General features: G+C 38.1%; 2 protein-coding genes and 1 long non-coding RNA gene across 3 annotated transcripts in view; 1 reads left to right on the forward strand and 2 right to left on the reverse strand.

Annotated features, from left to right (window-relative positions):
- The window catches only part of LOC117821670, a 393,061-nt gene that overhangs the window by 235,411 nt on the left and 132,509 nt on the right, over window positions 1-25,141 (forward strand). The gene's annotated exons all lie outside the window — the stretch shown is intronic.
- On the reverse strand, window positions 18-3,310 carry LOC117813860. Its single transcript, XM_034684940.1, has 5 exons — window positions 3,290-3,310; window positions 3,013-3,156; window positions 1,865-1,990; window positions 327-1,422; window positions 18-49 (listed from the first exon to the last, which is right to left on the reverse strand). The coding sequence occupies exons 1-5, from the start codon at window positions 3,308-3,310 to the stop codon at window positions 18-20; spliced, it is 1,419 nt and encodes a 472-aa protein (XP_034540831.1).
- LOC117822560 lies at window positions 7,251-8,339 on the reverse strand. The gene is made up of 4 exons (XR_004633211.1): window positions 8,220-8,339; window positions 7,872-8,000; window positions 7,438-7,606; window positions 7,251-7,331 (listed from the first exon to the last, which is right to left on the reverse strand). It is a non-coding gene; the product is annotated as an uncharacterized LOC117822560 (long non-coding RNA).

Genomic DNA, 25,141 nt, shown 5'->3' on the forward strand with positions numbered 1-25,141 from the left:
TCTCAATGTAAAAGCATTCAATGGCATCTTCGATACTTCTCCCTCTCTTCTGCGGTTGAACAGAATAATCTCACAGAGGGTTATTCTTGCAAGTTCTGCCCAGTCCTTCTTCGTTGGTTTGTGGTCAAGTTTTTCTTTGGAGTCCTGTCTTTGTCTTTCGGGATACTGATGCATCTTTTTTACATCCTCAGCAAATGGAAGAAGCTGTGGGGCATTCCATTTTGCTTCATCCAGATTTCTTAAGGCCTGTGCTGACACACACTCATTCCATTTTGTGTCACATATTTGTTTGAACATTTGAACATTGTGGACGACATCCTCTTCACCTGCAATCATGGCTTCACATTCGATGATGCTTGCAATCTTTTTGAGGTTGTGGCCTAACTTAAGCGCCAGAGAAGGTGTTTTGTATGTGTTCGTCTCCTCATTCAAGCCCGCTACGTCCTTAACGGCCCGTATCACATGAGGGAAATTAGCTGGTACAAAAAAGTCTGATAACTGCTTCAACTTCCCATGTTTGTGTCCTTGCACAACAAGTGGCCCTGCCTCCCTCATCTTCTGTCTGATATATTCGTGTTTGGTTGCATCGTGTCCATGTTTGCTGAAGAGGTGTTCTCCAAATTTCAGAATGTTTTTCTCTTTGCGAACAGCATTAGTAACCTCATCCATGTGCATGTTTAGCACCATTTTCCAAAAGCGTTCATTAACATCTGCTGGCACTGGCTGAGCATATTGACAAAGAGCCTGGACTCTGGTTTTTCCAGGCTTTAATCCCTCAATCTTCTTGCGAAGTTGACATCTCTGCATATGCCTCCACAGTGTTTTCCTCTTGAGGTAAGCTTCACAGTTTATACAGTGCATGTAATCTCTGGCTGCAACATCAGTGCTGGACTGCTGACTGGGAACTAACACTCCTTTTCCTTCTCTCAGCACCTTAGTATTGTGTAGACGATTCCCTTGGTTTCTCAGTAAGCTGAGCTGTATTCTTCTCTCTTTTGACCCCTTTGGATATGTCATTGCTCTTGCCACCTCCTGTTTGTCTCTGTGTTTAGATTCCAAATGGCGGGCAATTTTATTGTAAGCCTTTAAGCAAAACACACAGTGATACTTTTTATTGTACAGTCTGTCACCATTCGGTTTTTTCTGCAGCATCATCACTGTCACGTCAGAGCTGTCATTGGAGGAGGATTCTCTATGTGTCTTACGTTGTCGTTTGTGTGGTTGGACTGCCTGAGTGTTTGTTGAATGCTTTTTCTTGGCTTTTCTTTTCTTGTACTTGTGCTGTTCGACTTCAGAACTGTCTCCTTCTTCTTCTGAACATTCGTCATCAGTTTCGTCAGCAGAATCAGGAACATACAACTCTTCACTGCTCCCAGAACTTGGCAGAGAAAAGTCTTTGATCCCCAGCATTTTTCTGGTCAGCTAAAAAGATGAAAATAGTTTAGTGTTTTGAAGTTTTGATTCTTAGGTAAAATGTCTAATTCTAATTATTTTTACATCAGAAATGTACAGACAGAAGGCATTTTTAAAGGCTTTGTTCAGAGGTGGTGCTGAGGGGGATGATGAGTTCAGTACATATATGACCTTGACCCTATGATTGCCAGGGTTTTTAATGTATACTGCCAAATCAAATTAAAAATAATACACATTTTTTATCTTCAAAAACCAAATTTTCCTCTGAGGACAGTTTGTGTGTAGTCATGAACATACACCACAGAATCTGTACACTTTCTGTACATTTCTCCACTAAAACTACACAGATCACCTGTAAAGTAATAAGCCCAAAAAATGTATCATTATCCATTTTATCGGTGGTAGGAGTATCATGGAGTAAACTGACAAAAGCCATGGCAGTTAAACCTCCAAAAACACTCTCAGTTCTTTGCAGCTCAGGTACGCCATCCTTGTCCCTGTCCTCACTGTCCTTGTCTACATCAGGTGGCGTGGGGTCAATGGTATCATCACTGTCACTTGAACACTCATCAGCTTTCTGTTGGGGGGGACAAGAAGAAAAATTAGAAGCACTAAATATCACTGTGGCAGTTTTCTGCCAGAACAGATTACTGTTTAGGCATCTTGTTGTGTTGAGGACTTATGACTGTATCTTTGGTGAAAATATATCAGTCTACCTTTATGGTAAGAGAATGATTTTTTAGCAGGGCAGCACGATTTTATTTTTAGTCTCGATGCGCTTAGTAGTCACATCATGATGTTGACAATGTGAAAGAGGGAGGTAATTCACTCAGAACATCACTCTACAACTCCTTAGCTGATTGCTTAAGAGGAATTTTCATCCCGCGCTTTTCTTTTCCCTCATTCACCCATTAAAGATGCATGTCTGGGATAACATCATTTACTCAGATTTGGGTTATTACAGTGCTCTGCAACGTTCCCTCTTTATCAAAAGATCCATTTTTGCTATTTTTCAGGGTCGGGCAGAGTGAGTGGTCAAAGGACTGCAAGAGTGGGAGTGATAAATGAGAGTGGAGGATGGCACGGATTTGGAAAATCTGACAGTTTGTTTATAGTTCAAATCTCATAAGGTGCTTTATTTAACACTTTCAGGGTTAAAGGCAGCAGCGTCCAGATCTTCAGAATGAACGCTTTGTCTTCAGTAAGAACTGGCTGATGTACCAGAAAAGAGAGAATTAAAGATAACGTGACACCTAATTGCTTCCTTCGATCACTGTTGGCTATCTTTCACTTTGGCCCAGAACATATTTGTGTTTGAATAGTGATGTAGAATTGGATTTCAAAGAACAGCAGCGTAGAGAAGGTGGGGATGACATGCAGCAAAAGAGCAAGGGCTGGAGTTACATCTGGGGCTGATGAGTTGAGGACTCCGCTTCTTTTCATGGAGTGTGTACTATACCAGCTGAACTAAACCTGAATCAAGGACACTCATGGTGAAATCATTCGGTCAACATACCAGGTGTTATCAGGCCTCAAGGAAATAGTTATCTCACTCCTATAACATTATGTTATGTATGTAAAATTTGCTTTTTAACTTACCATTGTGTTCTGGTTGTTGTGTAAAACCAACTTGGTGTCCTCATTGATTTTTGACCGGTCTGTGTGCGCTTTGTTATAGCGTCTCTCACAGGCATCATGGTGTGCTCTGAGATGCTTCAGGCGACGAATATGACGACTTACGGCCTGCAAAACACAACATTTTTAAATGAGAATGTCTTCTAGAAGAGGATAGCATGAAGACAAAAAGGATGAAAAAGAGGAACATCAGACCAGGCCTGAATTCAATTTGGGGTGCTGTGACAGAGAGCTATTGTACATGATACATCTTAAAGGCCATATTAGTCTAAAAAATAAAATGTCAACTTTTGTGGGAATAATCCTGCTCAATGTTCATCTCTGGGCCTCTTATCTATGTGTCAGTGTCTGTGTCTGCCCAAACCTCCTCCTCTGCCTGTATGTTGGTGTTTTGGTTGATTCGGGATGTTTCTGGGCAGAGAGAAGGCGTGGTGACCCCAGTCAATCACACCGCACCCAGTGAGCAAGTGACTGTGTGTTGATGATAGCGAGCGGGAGAAGCTAAGAATGATACAATATTTGCTGCATACCTCATTTACCTGCAGCAAGTCAGGTGTGCAGCTCTTGTGTTTCTCAAACGTAGAAATGCAATGCTACAGAGAGTTTTTGTTTGTCTGACTGCTTGATATACTATATCAATGTGTGTATAGTTAATGCTATTGATGATAGAATTATTACGATGCATGGAGATTCAGGCTGCACAATATATATTGCAAATTTACTGTCATCGCAATATCAACATTCGCAATAGATATACTGCAAATGACTGCTCAAAAGGCGATAAATTACACTCCATGTGCCATGCATTCACCCTATGCATGACAATGTATTTGGCCAATCAGGTAAAGCCTTTCCTATCTGCCCATTCACTGCCCGCACGCTAACAGCTGAGACAGTAAAGCACATGGAGCTAGTTGGCGTCGAAATGGCTGAGGGGGGAGAGACATGCATGGAAAATACGGACGACAAAGAAGAGGTCTAATCAGTTCAAGTCTGGTGCTAATAATGTGGGATAACGTTCACTGCAACATGCGGGTTACACGCACAGTAACGTCAAGCTGTACTTTTGACTTTGTTAGGCTTATATCATTTTGGCATAATAACAGTCAATACAATGTAAATTCAATAAAACAACACAACAGGATAACACTATAACGTTGATAATATTCTAATTACCTTGTTAAGAGCTGGATGGAGGAGGAAGAAAGCAGCAGGTGGCTCTGTCAACGACTCCGGATGAAAACCCAGAGGGAAATGTTCCTGCTCAAGGCTTTCTCTTCTAAGTCTCCGGAGACCAAATTGAGATTCTCACTTCAGCCTCATTTAAGTTTCAAATTGTTCTCATTCGTTTCTCCTAAAATTCACTAGGAGAAATAGTTGAGACCATGACATGAGTCTTATTTGAGACTTAAATGAGAGATCTCATCAATGGCTCATTTTCTTCTCTTTTTTTAAATATATTTTGGGGCTTTTTGTCTTTATTTGACAGGACAGCTGAAGAGAGACAGGAAATGTGGGGAGTAGTGAGCGGGGGAAGACATGCAGGAAATGGTCGACTGGCCAGGAATCGAACCGGCAACCCCTGCAACGAGGACTGTAGCCTCTGTATGTGAGCCGCTTAGACCACTAGGCGACCAGCACTTCTGCCAATCAATCTCTTGAATTGTAACAATCTGGATAAATCTGGTCAGCCCTTTTTGCGGCCCATATTTTAAATAAATGGTCTGTCATACCTGGTATGAAATCTCTATCTTTTTTAATTTCTCTCAAATCCACTAAATCTTTGTGAAGTTGTTTTGTTCATAACAGACTTGTAAAGGAAGGACCAGACTGTGAAGTCAAAGAAGAGATCATTTCACATCTAAATATCTGATCTTTCAAGTGGTTCAAATGTTTTAATGAGAATTGTAAGTTTGTGGACAATTACATTGAAATCTTAATTTTGCAGGGCACTATAAATGTTGATGAAAAGATGAGCTCAGGCTCTTTCTTTGCTCCATCTGAGCTCAACTTGAGACACAAAAACTGAGTCTGACAAAAACAAATGGATGAGGTTAGATTGAGACATTTGAGAGAGCTCCCTGATTTCTCCACCTGAGCTCAAAAGGAGTCACAACACTTGAGGAATACCTGAGAATCATTTCAGATTTAGACCAGATCTCCTTTTGAACTGAAAGGGAGACTAAGCTGAGACACTTTGAAACTTTTTTTCTGGAGGCAATAATGAGAAACAGGAGACATAAGCTATAGTCTCATTTTGCTTTCAAACAGATCTCATTGTTGTCTAGGAGACAGAAATGAAACACTTTTGAGATCTCCTCTCTAAATTTATTTTCCTATGGGAATTCTCTTCTTCAATTCTTTCTCTTCAAAAAATACTGTATTAAACCGTAAGATTGCACAGTAGCTTACCGTTAGTATTTTTTTCCTCACAGGCATGGAGATTTACAGTAGTCAGTGGTATATATGAAGAATGCTATGTTACCGTATCAAATTTGCTGTATTTTCACAGCAATTTGTTACAGTGTACTATTAAAGTATTGTATTTTTGGTCACAGTAATAGTGTTTTAATTGTAAAATTAAACACAATCATTTCCAAATGCTGTAATGCTTTCATGGTCATTGTGTTTTTACTGTAAAATAGAAATTTGAACACTGCATTTTAAATTTATAATATCAGTATCATAACTTATAAAAAACAATTTCTTAAATATGTTCTTCTAAATTCTTGACACTTTTTAAGCTTCCACAATTACTTCAGAGAGACAGCAAACAATATATATATATATTTTTAAACTATTCATTCTTAGTGATAAGCTGTAACAAGCAAAACATTATTCTTGTGCTTAACAGGTGAGCATAGCATGAATATAACAAACATAATACACGATGAATCTTTCCCAGAATATCCCATGTAAAATCTTCTACATCTTAACTGTGCATTACTGACGAGAAGCTGAGAATCTATTCACATTTAAAATAAGCAACCATAACACACATTCATATACAAACATTAGGATTTCATATTTAAAAGCTGTGGCGATAAATCAACACAAAAAATATGACACCATTTCTCCTGCCAAGACATTTTAGAGACATTCTCTAGAAAAGGCACTGTTGTGTTCAAACTCTTTCATTGATGGTATACCTTCTTATCAGATCTTCTGAAGGGGAACGGCTTTCTTATAGCTCTAACATATCGTCCCTGTTTCCTCTACTGGTGTTCCTTCCATTTCTCAACTCCAACTTTGTATTTCTACATGAAGAAACAACATTTATTAATAGATTTATTCATTTAGTGTGAGTATTGGAGCACACATGGACCAAAAAAAGGAGTGGGATAGAAGAAAATAAAGTGTCATTGACATTTTTTGTAACCTTTTTTTTACCATGTTCCATTGTATCAAAAAACTCAAACTAAAACCCTGTATAGGTGAAACATTACTTTCTTGATTAGTCATTGGCTAGATTCTGGTTGTGAAAAATGTTTTGCATTTCCTGACTTCATATCCTACATTTCACTTTTCACCCTGGTCATTTCAAATTTGGCCAGGGTGTTAATATGGAAGGTGGCAAATATTTGTAGAGCACTGATGCACAGATGTGAGGGGGCGATACAAAGACAATTTGCTGAAAGTACGTAGTCCTTTTCTCAACATCTGAACATCTTTAAACATTTTCAGCTATATGTTTGATTTAACATTCTGACAAAAACTCACCTTTTTTGTTCAATTAGAATAATACATGAATATTATAGCCTTACACTTAAAAAATAAACATGCTGTCAAGTTTATTTTATGTCATGATGAGACTCCAGAGGATTGATGTTAAGGAATGATTACAAAATTCTACAAAAATCTAAAAAATAGTCATTACATCTTTTATGATATTATAAATTAAATGTTCAAACCTTCTGTTTTTGCACTCTGTTGGAGTCCTCAAACTCAAATAGGAGGGCGTTGTGGGACTTCTGGTACTGGACCACAAAATGGTCCAGTCTTGTGAGCCTGTGGGAACTGACTGAAACGTATATGTTTCAGGTCTCACTGGCTCTTCTCCATTATTCCCTGAGTGTTGTTGTCCTGTGTAATGTTCTGGGAAGATAATTACACTTTCAGAGTTATTTGTAATCTTAAGAAACAGTAAAGCACTATAAGAATAATATAAAAGTACACTTGGGAATCAAACATTCCAATTACTTGTCTTGTGAGCTTTCTCAGGGCATCATGTATGCGTGTGCTCTCTTTGTACGCCTTTCCTTTTCCATGTCGTCCAAGGTTCCCTAAGTATTGGAATGATTATTGATCTCTTATTAATTTTTCATGAGACATGCATGTCATTTTGGTAATGCTGAAAAGAGATGTTCTGCTTTTTTAAATACTACTTACCAAGCATTATCCCGCTCCACATGGCTGTGTAGGGCAGAAGGTAGGTTGTCATGTGAGCCACAAGTCCTTCACAATAAAAGACATGAGGCTCACCAGTGACGTCCAGCGGGGCTGTTGTTACAACTTTGCAGTAAAGTTTTGCAAAGTTGTTTGATCCCTTGATTGTTTCCTAAATTCAAGAATGAAATTTCATTAGTGGTTTGTTTGGAATTGTTAAGTCTCAGAGAGCTAATACACAGAAAACAATAGACAATGTGGTATCAATTTGTTCTCTATGATGGATAATAACAATAATATTGCAAATTCTGACATCATATTATGAATGGAAAAAACAAAAACAAAATGACAAACAGACTTAAACTTAACACGTTAGACACAGTGTAGTGGAGATAATGTTGATAACTCCGTCTGGACACTAGTTCGTGTAGTATTACCAGGTTCACACAGGGGTGTCGGCCAGAACACCACTTAAGGCCAAATGCCCGAGAGCACGAAAAACACAGAGAGTTGGAAGTTGGTTGATTTGGGTTTTACTTCGTGTGACTGTGTGGGTGTGTGGTTTTCTACAAAGAAAAAGGGACAACAAATATGTCTTAAATATGTAAAGCAATATGGCACACTTCTTTATACCATAGCTTAGCTTAGCAAGAGAGTCTGCAAATCTACGAAATTAACACATGGAGAACATCTACACTCTAAACGGGGACTCAATCACAGTTTACAGTGCAACATCAAATGAAATCAACTCTCTTATTACAATTATCCTTTAGATTAATACTCACTCTTTCATTCACGCACATCCAGCTTCTTGTCACTTGTCTGTCACTGCACCAGCTCTCATCACCGCATGGCCTCACTCACTCACAGTCAAACACTAGCTGGGGAAGCCCCTCCCACATTGAAAGTGAAAGTATAACTTAAACAGAACTGAAATCAAACAGGATTTAACATAACTTTGGAGCCTTTTCTACACACTGATCATGTCAGTATTTTCAGTGAGTGTAATTAACAAAATAAATAAGGTGTAATATCAAATTTAAGTGTTGTTGTATCTTAACTAATGCATTGAGCAGTTATTCTAAAATACAATGCATTAAATCATAGCTGCATTCATTTTTATTATGCATAATTAGAAATACAAATATAACTGTACTATCACTACCTCAAAAAGCATTTACCTTTAAGTCTTCAGTGCTTTTTTCTGACTTGTCAGACTCCTCCACTGGTAAGGTAGCTCTCTGCAGCCACAACTGAAGGTTTTGAAAATGTTTTTCAACATTTTCCCCACTTGATGGACTAGAAAACAAGACTGCTGTACTTTCTACCAACCCATCAAGTACCTCCAAGGAGGTGGCAGTAGTCAGGAGCCCAAGAACATGCATTGTGAGATGGTAGTGTTTTGGTGCACTGGGGGTTTTAACCAAATAAAATAATGTTAGATGATTCAGAAATGTTCTGTTTGAACAGCAATGCCAATAATTCCAGTGTCCTTTTAATACCTGTTAATATACTAACACTAATTAAACTATGTAAGAGTTTTAATACATACTTTATAAAGGTAAAAACATTTGCCCTGTTAATCAATGCTTTTGTTGCAGTGACTTAATATAAAGTAGGAACACTTTCTTGTACAGTTTTATGGTATATTTGGGGTACTGTGACCCAAAATATGAAGCCACCCACATGCAAATACACACACACGAGTTGAGCTGTTGCTACTATTTTTTTTATATATATATTTTTTAACCTTTATTTAACCCGATAAGTCCCATTGAGATCAAGACCTCATTTTCAAGGGCGACCTGGCCAAGAGGTCAGCAGCACACGTCAGAATAAATGGCACAACTCAACAACATGGAACATATATGCAGACAGTATGTAGAAGCAAACAATAATAATTTAAAAGTGCAACTTATTTTCAAGTAAAGTGCAGTTTATGATTACAAAACAGCATTTAAAAACACAGGCACTGTTCTGGGGTCTGTCTTTCATTTAAGATAGACTTAAAGGTGTCCAGAGAGATGAGATCCGACAGATTCAAGTCCTTCTGGAGTTTATTCCAAGCAGTAGGAGCAGCAAAACTGAACGCTCTCTTACCGAACTCTGTCCGAACACGGGGAACACACATCCGCAGAGTGTCGCAGGAGCGCAAGGCATAGTGACTTCCTGATCTCTGAAGATAAACACATAAATACATTGGGACCAAGCCAAGTAGACATTTGTAAATTAGATGAAGCCAATGTGTTTGCCTGCGCACACTCAGGGATGGCCAGTCGGCTCTGACATAAAGCTCACAGTGGTGAGTGAGGCGTTTGCAACCTGTGACAAACCTCAGCGCGCAGTGATATACACTATTTAAAGACAACAAACATATAGCCGAGGCTCCCAAGTACAAGACATCACCATAATCAATAAGAGGCAAGAATGTTGCAGACACTAAAAGTTTCCTCGCTCTGAGGGAGAAACAGGATTTATTCCTGTAAAGGAAACCTAGTTTCACCCTAAGTTTGGAGACCAGGCTGGATATATGAGTTTTAAATGAAAGCTCCCTATCGAGAATAAAACCCAAGTATTTGTAATTAGCGACAAGCTCTATGGGTTTCCCTTGTGAGGTTACGATCGAGGGGACGTTTCCTTTGGACTCATTTGAAGTAGAAAAAAGCATCAGTTTGGTTTTGTCTGCATTCAGGACCAGTTTTAGTTTCAGCAGACGAGACTGAATAATATCAAAGGCAGACTGTAAAAACTCAAAAGCTTGAGTAATTAATGACGAACAACAGTAAATAATGGTATCATCAGCATACAAGTGATACCAGGCATTTGACAAGTTATCGCACAGGTCATTTACATAAATTGAGAATAAAATAGGTCCTAAAACGGAACCTTGGGGCACGCCCTTTAAGAGCTCTAAAGAGGAAGAAGAGCTGGCTCCAGCCACCTGTACACACTGGGTTCTGTTTGACAGGTAATTGGCAAACCAGGATGCTGCACCATTTGATATGCCAATGTGTTGGAGGGCATTAATCAGTAATCCATGGTCCACTGTGTCAAATGCCTTTGACAAATCAATAAACAGAGCTATACAGTGTTTTTTACTGTCAACAGCCTCCGTTACATCATTTAAAACCTTAAGTGCCGCTGTAATAGTGCTGTGTTGTTTTCTAAAACCAGATTGATATTTGGATAAAATATTATTTAGGTCTAGAAAGTCCTTTAACTGGTCGCTGATTATCCTTTCAAACACCTTTGCCAGGACACAGTTTAGAGATCGGCCTGTAATTATTTACATCTGAGGGGTCGCCTCCCTTTAACAGGGGAACGACAAACGCAGCTTTCCAGACTTTAGGGATCTCATTACTAACCAGACTCAAATTGAAAATTTGCGACAGTGGCTCAGCAATAAAATCAGCAGCTAGTTTGATAAAGAACGGACAGAGTTTATCAGGACCAGCTGCTTTCTTAGAGTCCAACTTCTTTAATGCTCTTTGGGCCTCGATGGAAGACACCGGCATAAAATGAAAAAGACTATGACTGAGTCTACTGATATCCTGAGATGCTGGAATGACTGTTTGACTATTAGTCATATCAGGGTGTAAAGAATCAAACAGGAAGCCTGCCGTAGTAAAGTGTTCATTGAAATAATTTAGCATGGCTGTTTTATCAGTCAGGGTACAAGAGTCTTTAACTAAGGAGTCTGGAAGATCACTGGTGGACACATGACCAGAAGAGGACTTTACAACTTTCCAGAACTTCTTTGGGTCGTTTAGATTTTTAGTAGTTTCAGAAAGATAATAATCTGATTTGGCTCTCTTAATTAGGGAAGTACACTTGTTTCTTAGCTGTCGAAAGGAGAGATTGTCTCCCTCTGTTTTAGACTTTCTTGCCCTGGACCAAGCGTCATCCCTTTCTTTAAGAAGATTGACGATCAAAGGGGTAAACCAAGGATTGTTTCTTCCTTTCACCCTGAATCTACGAAAAGGAGCATGTTTGTCAATTAAGCCCAACAATCCATCATAAAAATAGTTCCAGGCCATCTCTACATCATGAAAGAGAGAAACTCTGGTCCAATCACAATGAGCTACATCATGCAGGAAAGCCTGCTCATGGAAATGTTTAAAATCTCGTTTGACCAGCAGTCGAGGCTTACTCTTTGGGAGTTTGGTGCCTCTAATAGCTGCAATAGCACAATGATCGCTCAAGTCATTTGCAAAAACGACAATATCAGTGTACTTATGGGGGCATTTGTTAATATTCGGTCAAGAAGGGAGGATCTTGTGGGTTGTTTAGTGTTTGGCCGAGTCGGACTATTAATTAATTGTGTTAGGTTTAGCGAATCACAGACAATTTTGAGGCTGTCTGATGATGGGGTCAACCAGTCACAATTCAGGTCCCCAACCAGGAGTAGCTCACTTGAATTTAACCCATCGATACACTTGGAGAGGGAGGCAAATGCCTCATTGCAGGCTGAGGGTGGTCTGTAGCATCCTACGACTGTAAGAGACTGACCCTGACAGAATTCAAGCTTCAGGGCAAGAAGTTCGAACTGCCTGCTGAGAGACACAGAGGATAACATGGAGGCGTGATACTTGTTTTTAATATAGATAGCGATGCCTCCACCTTTCCTAGGACGATCACAACGAAAGACGTTGTATCCTTTAATGGAGATATCTCTATCTGAAACAGCCTTCTTAAGCCATGTTTCAGACAGAACCAGAATATCAGTGTCAGTTGCCTGAATCCAGATTTTAACTAAATCTAATTTTGGGAGCAGGCTTCGAACATTTAAATGAATGATACCAAGACCAGATCTACCCCTAAAATCATTGGGTGTATCAATAATATTCAAAACAGGACCTGGATTCGGTTGTACAATAACCACATATAATGTTACAAGGACTCCATCGCCAGCACCAAAACCCACCACTACTCCAGTTTAATCACCGCAAATAATGGAAACACCAAGTCACTATTCTCTCTGCTTAACAATATCACCCAACCCAAGGACTCTCTCCCCGCTCACTTGTACACAACCTCCTTCTGCAACTCCATTACGTCCTTCTTCAACTCAAAAATCAAGAATCTCCACCAGCACCTTGGCTTTCACCCCCACCTCAGCATCTCAGCCGACTTTCACGCATCCACACACTATTCTCCTCCTTCCAGCTCCCCACTCTCTCTGAAATCACAGAACTCGTCCAGAAATCCAAGCCATCCACCTGTCAACTGGACCCCCTCCCCACACAACTTGTTAAAGCTCCCTCCCCTCCCTGGTCCCCCTCATCTCTGCCATCATCCACTCCTCTCTCACCACTGGAACTGTCCCTACATCCTTCAAAACCGCTGCCATTACCCCAATCCTGAAAAAAAAATGGCGCCGATTGGCTGTCTGTCTGTAATGGTCAATGAAATGGTCAGCAAGAATCAGGGCGTCTTTGTAATGCAAGATAACTTTTGAAAATGAAGTTAATTATGACTGGAGCAAAAGTTTGAATTTCTGTGTTTCCAAGAGACGCTGGAATTAAAGCGCTTTAGTGCCCAGTGAGTATTTTATCACTCAAACTGTGAAACCAGCCGAGGATTAATGCGGAGCGCTTTACGAAGAAAGTTGTCTAACAGTTAGCATGCACAAGGAGGCTGTGCTGTACGGGTGGAGGACGGGTTTCAAAGATTTAAAACATCTTTCTGACTGAAAAGACCTTGATACCAATGGGGTTGTCTTACCTAATGGACAGAAATGCAAAGGGATTTTGCAAGGCATTGCTGGAGACAACCTGGGCTTGCACAACATTGGAGGCTTTCTGGAAAATTTCAGTGGCAAGTACTTCTGTCGCTACTGTGAAATTGAAAGAGATGCTTTTCAGGCAGATCCTCTCTCCAGAGGCAACACTCGCACAGCAGAGTCATACAAAGAGCATGTTCAGAACCTCAGTGAAGATACAGTTCATAGTGGAGGTATCAAATTGGACTCATTGTTCAACAACCTGTCTTGCTTTCATGTATGCCAGCCTGGGCTTCCTCCTTGTCTTGGGCAGGATTTGTTTGAAGGTGTTGTTGCCTTGGATCTTGCTATGTATGTCCACCGTCTTTCACTGTTGACAAACAGTTTACTTACCTTGAACTGAATCACAGAATCAATCAGTTCAAATATCTAGGTAACAATACAAAACACAAACCCTGTGAGGTAACCCCAGGAAGAGATAGACTGAGTGGCCATGCTGTACAGAACTGGTGGTTCCTGAGACTATTGCCTGTATTGATTGGAGAAAAGGTTACCTCTCTCTGAAAATGAGATATGGCAACTAGTTTTACAGCTAAGACATATTGTGGCGTTTATTTGCGAGTTTGGGCCACTTGTTGGTTTGTGGACTTTGAGGTTTGAAAGTAAGCACACATGCTTCAAACAATGTGCAATAAAACTGCATAACTTCAGAAATGTGTACTCAAGTATCAGCTTCTGCAAACATATCTTGGTACTGGCAATCTTTTCCCACCTACAATCGTTGTAGAAAAAACAACTGAGTTTTTAAAGAGGACTACAATGATGGCATCAAGGATTCGGTCAGAAGTTATTATTTTCAATCCACAAATATTCTGATTGCTCATGAAGTAGCTGTAAAAGGAACAAAATACAAAAAAAAACATGTATGTTGTTATTGGCAAGGGTGAGGATGGACTTGAGGTTGGCAAGATTATCACTATACTGATCCACAATAATTCAGCAGTATATTTCATCACAGAAAAGCATATGGCTTTGTGTCTGCATGATGTAGGTGTTTATTCCCTCACACCAATCAGGAGCTGTTACTACTGTGGTAATCAGGGGGACCTACTAGATCATTACCCTCTCCCCAAGTACACAATTTGTGACATGGCACTAATAGTTCTTCACCATTCTTCCCCCTCACTGTAGTGCAATCAGTGCAGTGGATGAAGAGCTGAGGATTATCATCCTCAGAGCTTTGCCAACCATTTCTAAAGACATCCAACAGGAATTAATATACAAGATAAAAAGCTGTGGATTGGAATCCATAGAAGACCTGAAATATGTTACAAAGGAAGATATTGTCGACATACTGCCTGCCATTCATCTCCGGAAAATACTGGAAGTATTTCAAAATGGTAATACTGAAGTAAAAGTTAAATCTGCGTTGCATTCCACTGTAAATTCTTAAATAATGGTGTGGCAAGGTGGAGGGGGGCGGCACTAAGAGTTTGACATAAAAGAAAGAAAGAAGAATGTAACTGATCCGTCAACGCCACCTGGGGAATTTCACCCCAGGAAATAAACAAACACTTTAAAAAATAAAAATAAAAGGCAACACAGGTTCAATAACTGAAGTGAGACAAAAACAGTCAAAAGAAAATGTAAATGTATTGAGAATTTAAAAGGGGAGTGGGAAGTGAGGGGAGGCAGCAGAGGGGAGGCAGCCTACACTGATAGAAATAACTCTTAAGATTTACTTGATAAAATCCTCGTACTCACTTAAATTCGCATCAATCTAGTCGCGTATCGCTTCAAACGCGTCGCCCGGCGCGAATTTGCGTCTACACATTGACTTTCCATGGGAGTTGCTCGCGCGACGCGACAAAATTGCGTTTGGTGTGAACGCACCATCAGGCTCGCTCTGAAACACGCAGCTGTAGGTCCTGTAAAGGATGACCGGTCAGAGACGTGACGCTGTTTTATATACCGGCGCTGCTCACGCAGCAAAATAAAACGAGCAAGCTGATAGGCTCCCTCACCTGAAGTCTGTTACACAGACATTCATTTGGTGAAGCTCCTGAGAGGAAACAGAAACAGGAAACTCGAAACTTGATGAGGAAAATGTCAAAATAAAACACCCGAAATAAAATAATACCTTTTATTTCTGAAAAGAATTGGACTTATTGACAAAATGACAAAAGTGTGATTAGTATTATCATATAATAGGAAATTAGGGCATGAAATACAGTATTGTGTACGCTGTGGTTTCATTGATGTACAATGATATATGCATTTGTGCCACTATAAAAAATAATAACTATTAAAAATATATAAATAATAATAATAATAATAACACAAAACAGAAATTAAACATGTCTATCCCAGTTCCTGCATTAACTCATCTCTATAAACATTTGCTCATATGAATAGTGTCAGAAAATTACATGTCCTAGAGTTTTTCTCCAATCAACTCCTTCATCGCTCAGCATAAAGTAGTCTCATTGGAGATGAACATTTGTCAAAGAAATCTTCCTAAGTCAATGGCTGTGGGTGTGGCAGAGTGAGTTTTTTTTGCACAAGTGCCCCAGCCTGAACATCTCTATATGCAAATATTCACCTATATGTTATAGCGCCCCCTACTGGCCACAGGAAGTCACGTCTTACTTTATGGTGTATAGCTCTCAGACTGTGACCTGTCGTTGAAGGGTGTCTCTCTGCTCGATCAAAATACATCAGTTATTTTTTATATGATGGTGATTAACATGAAGCTTCATAAAGTTCAAAGCTAATTTCTCTTGTGCTTTATCTAAACAGTCAAGACGTTGTTTTATGACAGGAAGGCATATTTTATCATGTGCAATTATTGTGAACGTTCTGTGCATTCCCTTATCATTCAAATAGTGCTGTACCCTGTTCAAATGAGAATTAAAAAACCAATGGTTTCTGTCCGAGGATAGAGGAGGAACTGGAGGTGGAGGAGCCTGTCAGACGGATGGCACCGCAAAGGAGGATTAGATGTACATCACTTCCGTCCTACGATGAAGGGTAGCTTCAGCTTAAAGTTGGAGGAGCCATTAACAGGCTGAGAGTGGAGATCTACTGCTGAGCCCCTCTCAAAAATTCTGATACATAATTTCAATGCATAAAAAAATTCAGAAACATAATTTCATTATTCAAAGGCTTAAAAAATGTCAAATCTGATGTAAGTGATTTACTTCTATGCTCAACACTCCAATATTTTCTACCTTAAATGTTGGCAAATATGACCTACTCTCACCCTTCAATTTGAATAACGTACATTACAATTCCTTTAAAATAAAAAAGGACAGACAACCAACATAGAATTAACACTTTTTTATTGTAAATTTAACATAATAATTGAAATAGACAAACAAAAAAAAACCTTTTAACAAAAAACAAACAAAACATGAACATGTCGATGAACAAAAACAACAATCCCTTGAAAAAAAAAAAACAATCACTCTGCCTCCATTATTTCCTCTGCCTCCTCTGCCTGCTCTGCCTGCTCTGCCTGCTCCGCCTGCTCCACCTGCTCCACCAGTTCTGACTCTAGGTCAAAGTCTGAAAACACAAAAACATAAATATTTTCAATGCACATTCATTCATAATCAATCTATCACACACTAGGACCTAATACAGCAAGAAAATCAAATACTTCTATCAAAAAGAAAAACATAAACTTATTCAAATTTATACTTAACTCTTTTCTTGTTATCATTATATCCATTTCAATATCAAGATTTTGAATTTGTAAACACTTACTTTACTCTAATTCAGTTTAATATCTTTTACTAATACCAGGGGACTCTAAAGTGATGCCCTACTAAAAGCAGATTTGCAACTGTCAATACACTATTAAAAAATAAATCAATATACTCTCTAAATGGACAACTTTAAACAATATTTTAAAACACATTCATCATTTTTTTCTTTGAAGGAGGACCAATACCCAGAATGTCACAATAATTGAAAATTAACTGTTAATATTGACATGTTAATATGAAAACCATTTATCTAAAAATGTTGATAAAAGTTTACATTTGCAAGACATTCAAGATATTACAAAGCAGGGGAAAACATGTAACAAATGGTCATGGCCAAAACTCAAACCAACAACCACAGTGAAAAAATGATAGCCACTGTATGTGAACACTTACTTCAACTACTGGATCAAATACATCACTGTAATGCTCAAAATGTATACTGATTTAAAAAGAAAAAACACCTGACATGTTATTCCAAAGCACTACTTGTATTCACTTTTTATTTATCATGTTTCAAGAAAAAGACTATGTGATGACCTCTTCATTATTATTGTTATATCACATCCTTATTCTCATGACCCAAGAAAATAAGCTCAAACAATTACTCACCATCTCCCATCATTGACAAATTGGCCGTCAGGCTCTCTATTTGTTCCTGAGAGGAGGCCAGGTCCCTCTTCAGTTTTGATATGAGGAGATCCCTGTCAATGATTTTGGCCTCTGCTGCCCTCCTCTGCCTGCGGGCTCTCAGCAGGTCCACGACTGCCTGCTGAGACCATTCCAAGGCCTTCTCATATAAAACAGGCCTTGGAATGGCCTCATCCAAGCACTGGTACTGAAATAACAACAAAATAATACATCAGTAAATACTTTAAAAAAAAATATCAATCACAGAAAAGTACTTAAATCAAATACCCATTATACATTTAATACCTACTTATGTTGTAACAGCTGTAACGTTTAAGATGTATCTTCAATAATAAAATGTATAAATGATTCAAAATACAAATAGATTAAAAATGATCCCTCACAACATTTTTTTCACATTTCAATCTATACATGTCAATCCTTTCACCACCAGTCTTACACAGAATAACTGGCAGTTTCTCCTCAGCTCTGCCTCCTCAGGGTCAGAACTTTTTGGAATTTTCTCTGGAGATTGTTGTGCCATTTTCTGAAAAATAAATGAAACTACAAATCAGAATACACAATCAACTGCTACACAGAATATTGCCTTTGGTGTTTGAAATACTGCACACCACACATGTAAAAGTAACAAAAAATAAAACTTTAACTATTACTTGACTTAATGCCTCTAAAATACAAATACAATTCCTGTATTTCCCATCTTCTTACTTTCTTAATCTCTTTCTTCTTAAAAAAAAATCCATTATATAATTTAACATCATGACATGTTTAGTAGACATTTTGAAATGCACTTTTAAAGTAACGTGTATTTTGGGCTTTGCTATGTTTCAAAGTCCCACGTGGCATCTGGTGAATTCAAGCCAAACGGTACAAATTCTTTATTAAGCTTCAAAAGAAAAACACTTAATGCCTAGAGGACACACTTATCTTTACTTATCAATTCAAATTGTTCCACGATACAAAATGACTTGAGTGGGAATAAAGCATGATGCTAGCTTGTTAATAGTCCTTCTTAAATATAACATGCAGTCCATTTTACATAAAGACGTCGATGAAGACTTCGACGCAGCGTTGATTTATTTAGAATATTAGACATCATTAACATCATAAACTTAAGTCACATTTGTAACATCGTTATGCTCCTCACCACTCCTTCACGTTCTCTCAACATGGTGAACGTGATGACCGCGCAGAATACATTTACCCACAAGCGTTTGCACGTACACGTGATGACGTTGTTCCAAAAATTAAAAAAAATCTGCAGACATTACTTCAACTAATAATAAATAAATGAAAATAAAACATTATTTCAGCCATATCTGGCTTTGCTTTGTAGCGTTTGAAATGTATATTTTGTCTTAACATGTTTTTTTCTCTAGTACACAAGTGTCCCTGGGTGTGGTAATATCGTATCTTCTCCAACATGCGCTCTGTGCGCAATCCAGCTGTTTATCTGAGACAACAGAAATGTTTTAACACACACTCCAGTATGCAACGATATCCTTACACTCTGCTCCTAAATTGAGTTTGGCAAAGTTTGGCTATGAAAGATGACCAAATTATTACTGTTTTTGCTCCATTCCTGAGGCACATACTACGAGGCAAATTCAACATATCCCAGGCAGATTTTCCTGATCTGGCTTCACTGAACCTTACAAAGGAGACCACACTAAACTGTCACATGAAGCTGGTTATCACGAGCTGAGTCAATCTAGAGCATATGTGTCAAATTCAAGGCCCGCGGGCCAAGTCCGGCCCGCGGCGTAATTATCTAACAGAGGAACATGCCTGTGCGTAACAGAGGAACTTTTGGGATTAAGATCAATGCATGGCACAAATACGGGGAAAGATCTCTATGAAGAGGTATCCAGATGTGTAAATGAAACGAGGCTGCCTTAGGATAAACCTGTGGGACTGACGACGGATGGAGCGTACTATGTTTAGCCTACTTATTTCAATAAGTGTCTGCGTTACACACTCGGTATTTTACCTTGTCCAGTTGTGTGCGTGTGTGTATGTGTGTGAGTGCGTGCGTGTGTGCTAGCTTGAAACGAACAATGCTAAACAACATAATGTGTGTGTGTTATGAGGCTAACCAGGCCCGTGTTTGTGTTTCTTCGTAGGCTCAAGTGTGTGGTTGTGAGATCGTCTCGAAATCCTTTCAACACTTTTTTTATTATTTAAGTGTCCTCCCTGTTGAGAGCAATCGAATCAACGTGACTCTTTCGCATTTTTGGATTTTTCCAAAGAATTGCCCTTGGTATTGCTACCTGCCAACTGAAAACTTCTTTAAATACATTAACAACTCTTTTCCTAATTCATCATTGTACCTTTTTGTGTAATTCTGTTCATGTACAGTAGTGATGGGAATTCCGGCTCTTTTTAGAGAGCCGGTTCTTTTGGCTCGGCTCACTACAAAGAGCCGGCTCTTTCGGCTCCCAAGTGGCTCCTCAGATTTTTTCTTGTTTGAATGACTGTATTACCTAAAATAATGTTAAATTATATGTAAAATGAATTACTAATGTAAAAAACATACATTATATGAAATGTGCATCATTTAAAAGGCTTTATTTATATTCTCAACATGGAGCAGAGTGTTACAGAAATTAAATTATAAAGTACAAAAACAAGACTCATCTCAATTAGACAAAACGTCCAATCTCTGATTGTATGTATATTATTTCTAAACTTTTAAACCCCTTCATTAACAGCAGGTTCCCTTCACTGTCTTTATTCTTCACTTATTGCACTGATGGATAAACAGTTCTAATGTCCATGACCTGGATGACTGAGAACCTTCACAGACACTTCTAATGTGCCTTTGCAGGTTTTTTGTGGAGCCTGATTGATGACACTTTCACCTTGCACAGTCTTCCCTCTGCCGTTGAACAGTCTATGCCTTTTAAATGTGTCTAAAGTTTTCTGTGTTTTCTGCAGTCACTCGTTTTCTCACCTTTCCAGCGCGTTCTCTCTGTCGCGCACGTTCTCCCTCTCGTCTCCCTCCTGTTGGTGTGCTCACTGTGCTGTCTGTGTCTCTGACCCCTTCCCTCCCATAGACTGTCCCCTCCCTGTTCTGCTCAATGTAGACACGTGATTGGTCAAGACGCCACCATGTCTTGACCAATCACGTGAGGCTTTCACAGAAAAAGACGAGAAAAAAAACCAAAAACGGCTCCCAGTCAGGAGCCGGCTCCCGTCGTTCACTTCAAAGAACCGGCTCTTAGAGCCGTATCGTTCGCGACCGACACATCACTAATGTACAGGTGTTTGCAGAGTTCCACCGAATCAACAACGTTAACCTGCGCAATCAATTCTACAAGGAGCTGGACAGACACACGCCTAAACTCATCACTTTGTTCAGAGACAAGGCCACAAAGACTGGCAAGATAGCGGAGCAGCTAGCCAAGCTTATGAGGATTTCTGACCTTCAGGTGAATTTTTTACTTTGCATGATTCAGAAACAGATTATTAACAGATTGTTTGAAGGCAATTGTAAGAAGCCATAGTGTGATTTGCCTTGACCGTGCCCTGACATTAAGTGATTATGCCATAAACACAACATTTTCATCTCATCAAAGATACCATCTTGACAAGATGTATTCCATCAGAAAGAGTTACCTTAAAAAGATACTTTATTAGCTTTCATTGGAAGAAGTCCAAATAACAAATAATAATATAAAAACAATTTTTACTGAGGGAATGGTGACCCAAAATACTGAATCTACCATCTATAGCAATGACCACCATCAGAATATGGAGCTATTTAACACTTTGATTTTTTTTTAAAGTGTTTGCCTTTGTGTCATAACTATTGTAATGGATATTTTTTGTCTATCTAGGAACAACCTGATGTAAATATGAGACGGGCCCTCGTCCTTTATGCACTTCCTGTGTACCTGCGTGAAGATGCCTCCAAGTTCTTCAGGACCTGTAATGTAAGTGTACTGGCCTCACTATCAATCCCTGTGCCTAGCCATTCAGTCAGCTTAAACATATGACATCACTCAAAGAACTCTAGGAGAACCAGGGTTATGTGAAAACTCAGAGTGAACCCTGAGATTAGGGAAACTGTGAGTTATCAATTCCAGGGGGGTATTCCAGAAAGGAGGTTCAGCAAACCCTTAGCCTAACACTGGACTCTGAGTTGACTGACCCTTTGAAGTGAAACTGTTTTCAGTTCCAGAACAGCTGATCTGAGTTAGGTAAGTCCTGGAAAGTGACTGACCAATTTCCCAGTCATGGGAAACATATGGAAAATGAGAAAAAAGGTCAAAGTAAGTTATCCTGGAAAATTATCATCCTTTAATATTTTTTTCCTATCCCTTTATCATTTTAAAAAATGATTAAAAAAGGTTAAACAAAATTTTCCAAAGGATAAAAAAATGATTAAAGACGATAAAAAGGATAATAAAAGGATAAAAATGATTAAAAAAAGTTAAACAAATTTTCCAAAGGATAAAAAATGATTAAAGACGATAAAAAGGATAATAAAAGGATAAAAATGATTAAAAAAGGAAACAAAGGGTAAAAGAGGATAAAGAAAAAATAGAGGATAATAAAGGGATAAAAATACAAAAAAAGATTGAAAATGGGATAAAATGGGAAAAAATTAATAAAAAGATTTTTAAAAAGTATACAGAGGATAAAAAAAATAATTAAGAGGATAATTAATAAAAAGATTATAATAAAGATTAAAAATGTAAAATGTTTAAAAAAAAAGGTATAAAAAAGATTAACAGATGGATGCATATAATAAAATATAAGAAAAGTGATGAGAGGGGAATAGAGAAATTCAAAAAGTATAGCAGAAGAATAAAAGATGGATGCAGTGTATAAAATATGAATAAAAAATAAAATATGAACAAAATGATTAAAAAAGATGTATATATATTAAAAAGAAAAAAAACTGATAAAGCAGAGAAAAGGATCTGGGTAAATGCAAGTCATAGCTGTAGAAAAACAACACCTTTAAAGAATAAGGGGGACTGGGGAATGAATTAGCGTACAATGTAGGAACTTGTCTCTGTAGTGACTGAAAAGTCCTGGAAAATAATTTCAGGGAAAGAATTGGACTCCTGCATGGCTGAGGCTGTAATAAAAATCACTGACAGAGTTTTAAATGCGGTGGTCTTTTCATTATGAATTTAACGTCACTTTCTTTTACAGTAGCCTTTAAGGAAGTGTTTGAATGTTGTTTTATTTTATTAGCATGATTTGTATCATTGAGAGGCTGAACTCATTCTTGTATTATTTGTGTTTTGTAGTCAGCAGATGGTCCAGACCTCACTGAGACTCCGGTGGCTCTCCTGACAGTCGTCACAGATGACACTGCTGATGCGGCCCTCTTCAGCCCTGAGAGCATCTCTATCGTCGTGGAGGATGAAATACTTGTGAGTGGTCCCACAAATCTGGCTGACTCCTTTCTCCTGCTATTTGGGTACGTCTATGCACTAGACCTACTGTACCCAAAGAACCTTGAGCTTACATTCACATTTATCCAAAAAGTTGTGATGTGTCTTGAGGACAACAAACCACTGAAAGGGGGGTCTACTGATGCTGAAGACTGATCTGTTCAATGTGTGAATCACTCAGAATGGACTATTTGTTGAGCCGAGTATAGAGGAAGTTTTTTGTTTTTTCCCCTCCTTTACAAAATGCTATCATTTGCCTCTTCTACCTCAGATTTAAGATGTGCCTACTGTTCAATTCATGCACTGTACATGTGTTATGTTCTGTTGCCTAATGCCTTTTTGATGCACTACCTGCTATTGCCAGTTGAAGTACGGCACAGTACAAAGCAGCACTTTATTTGAATGTTTTATTTAAAAAAAAAAAAGTGAGTTGCAGACTATTTGTTAAACTGAGTGTTGAGGAAGGGTTTCTCCCCCCCCACTCTTGACATATTTAACAATTTGCCTCTTCAACCTCAGATTTAAGATGTGGCACAGTTTGCCTCTTCTACCTCAGATGTAACCCATTGATTGCTAATACATAAATATCACAACATTGATATATTGCCTAGCACAAGTTTATGCACTGAATAGCGTCTGTTAAATTCATGCACGTCACATGTTCAATGTTCTGTTGCCAAATACCTACCTTGATGCACTACTTTGATGTTGCCAGTTGAAGTACAGCACAGTAGAAACAAGTACTTTTTGGATTTGTTTTAGTTTGAAAAAGTGAGTTGCAGCCTTCAAGGTACAGTAGGTGCCAAAATGTTTTACAGTGTTACATTTCTCCACATTCTAATAGTTGTCATTGCTGTTGAGGATGGATTATACTTAAAATTTTATTGAATTTTATCATGAATCCTTAGTGAGTTTTTATCATAATCTTTACTTGATAATATGAGATGGAGACCTGAAATATTGAATCTACCCTTTGTAGCAATGACCACTATCAGAGTATGGAACTATTAACACTTACTGTACTTTAAAACACATTTTGTTTGGCTAGAGTCATTTCCTTTTCCTTTTTTTTTAATTTATGATAAGCACTTTGTTTTGACTGAGCTCCTTTGATTCGTGCATTTTAAAAAGCACATTGTGTTGAATAAAAAAAGTTGTTAAATTGTCACTGTGGTCACTTTCATGTTTTCTAACATTATTAGCTGATTATAATTGTGTAGTATGCAGACATCAGTATTTAAGTTTATAATTAATTTTGAGTACACGATTATGAGTTGAAGAATATTGAAAATTTTGAGTGTATTTCCCCTCATTATGAGTTGAAAAATATTGAAAATTTTAAGTGTATTTCCCACATTATATAAGCTGAAAAATATTGAAAATTTTAAGTGTATTTCCCCTCATTATATAAGCTGAAAAATATTGAAAATTTTAAGTGTATTTCCCACATTATATAAGCTGAAAAATATTGAAAATTTTGAGTGAATTACTCCCTAATTATAAGTTGAGGAATATTAATATTTATAAGATAACATTGAGATAATTTAAGGCAACTCCAAATGTAATTTTTATTTTATGTTAACTCAAAACATTTAAAAACATCACTAAAATATTTTTGTGTAATCTGTTACAAAATAATTTTTGAGTTCTGTGAACTTATTAGGGTTTACAGTGTAGTTAACAGTCAGCAGTAATTAATATACCTATACATTACGTTAATTACCGTGAAGTTACTTTAAAGTTAGGCATAAAAACTATAGCTTGGCATATGGTTTAACTTTGACAATTGATTCATAGTTAAGTAACCCTGACCTTAATTTAATATTAAAATGTGTCATGAATCATCAAAACCAGATTGAGAAGACTAGATTGACTGTAAGTGGATAGATAGACAGATTTAGCATTATCTATCAAAGCTCTAAAATTAACTAGAATTCATTTATTAACTTAAATTATGAAGCTATTGTTTAATGGACCATTTTTCTTCTCCTGTTTTTCTCCTCTTTTCCTAATCCAGACCAGACACCTGTACTGCAGGATCAACCTGGCTGTTCCTCTACTGGACACATGTTTTGGGCAGGGTGACACCAGGCCAGACTTCAGGCTGAGCAGAGAGTCTCTGGCAGTGCTGCTGGACCCCCTCCACCAGGAGCGGA

Source organism: Notolabrus celidotus, chromosome 1 (assembly GCF_009762535.1).
Source record: "Notolabrus celidotus isolate fNotCel1 chromosome 1, fNotCel1.pri, whole genome shotgun sequence".
Classification (NCBI taxonomy): Eukaryota; Metazoa; Chordata; class Actinopteri; order Labriformes; family Labridae; genus Notolabrus; species Notolabrus celidotus.

Coding starts and splice junctions, on each gene's coding strand:
- LOC117813860 (XM_034684940.1), bottom strand. CDS start 3,310: ATGGCCTTTAAGATGTATCAT. Junction 3,157..3,289: donor TGGCCTTTAAGATGTATCAT/GTACAATAGCTC, acceptor TGTGTTTTGCAG/GCCGTAAGTCGTCATATTCG. Junction 1,991..3,012: donor ACAACAACCAGAACACAATG/GTAAGTTAAAAA, acceptor CCCCCCCAACAG/AAAGCTGATGAGTGTTCAAG.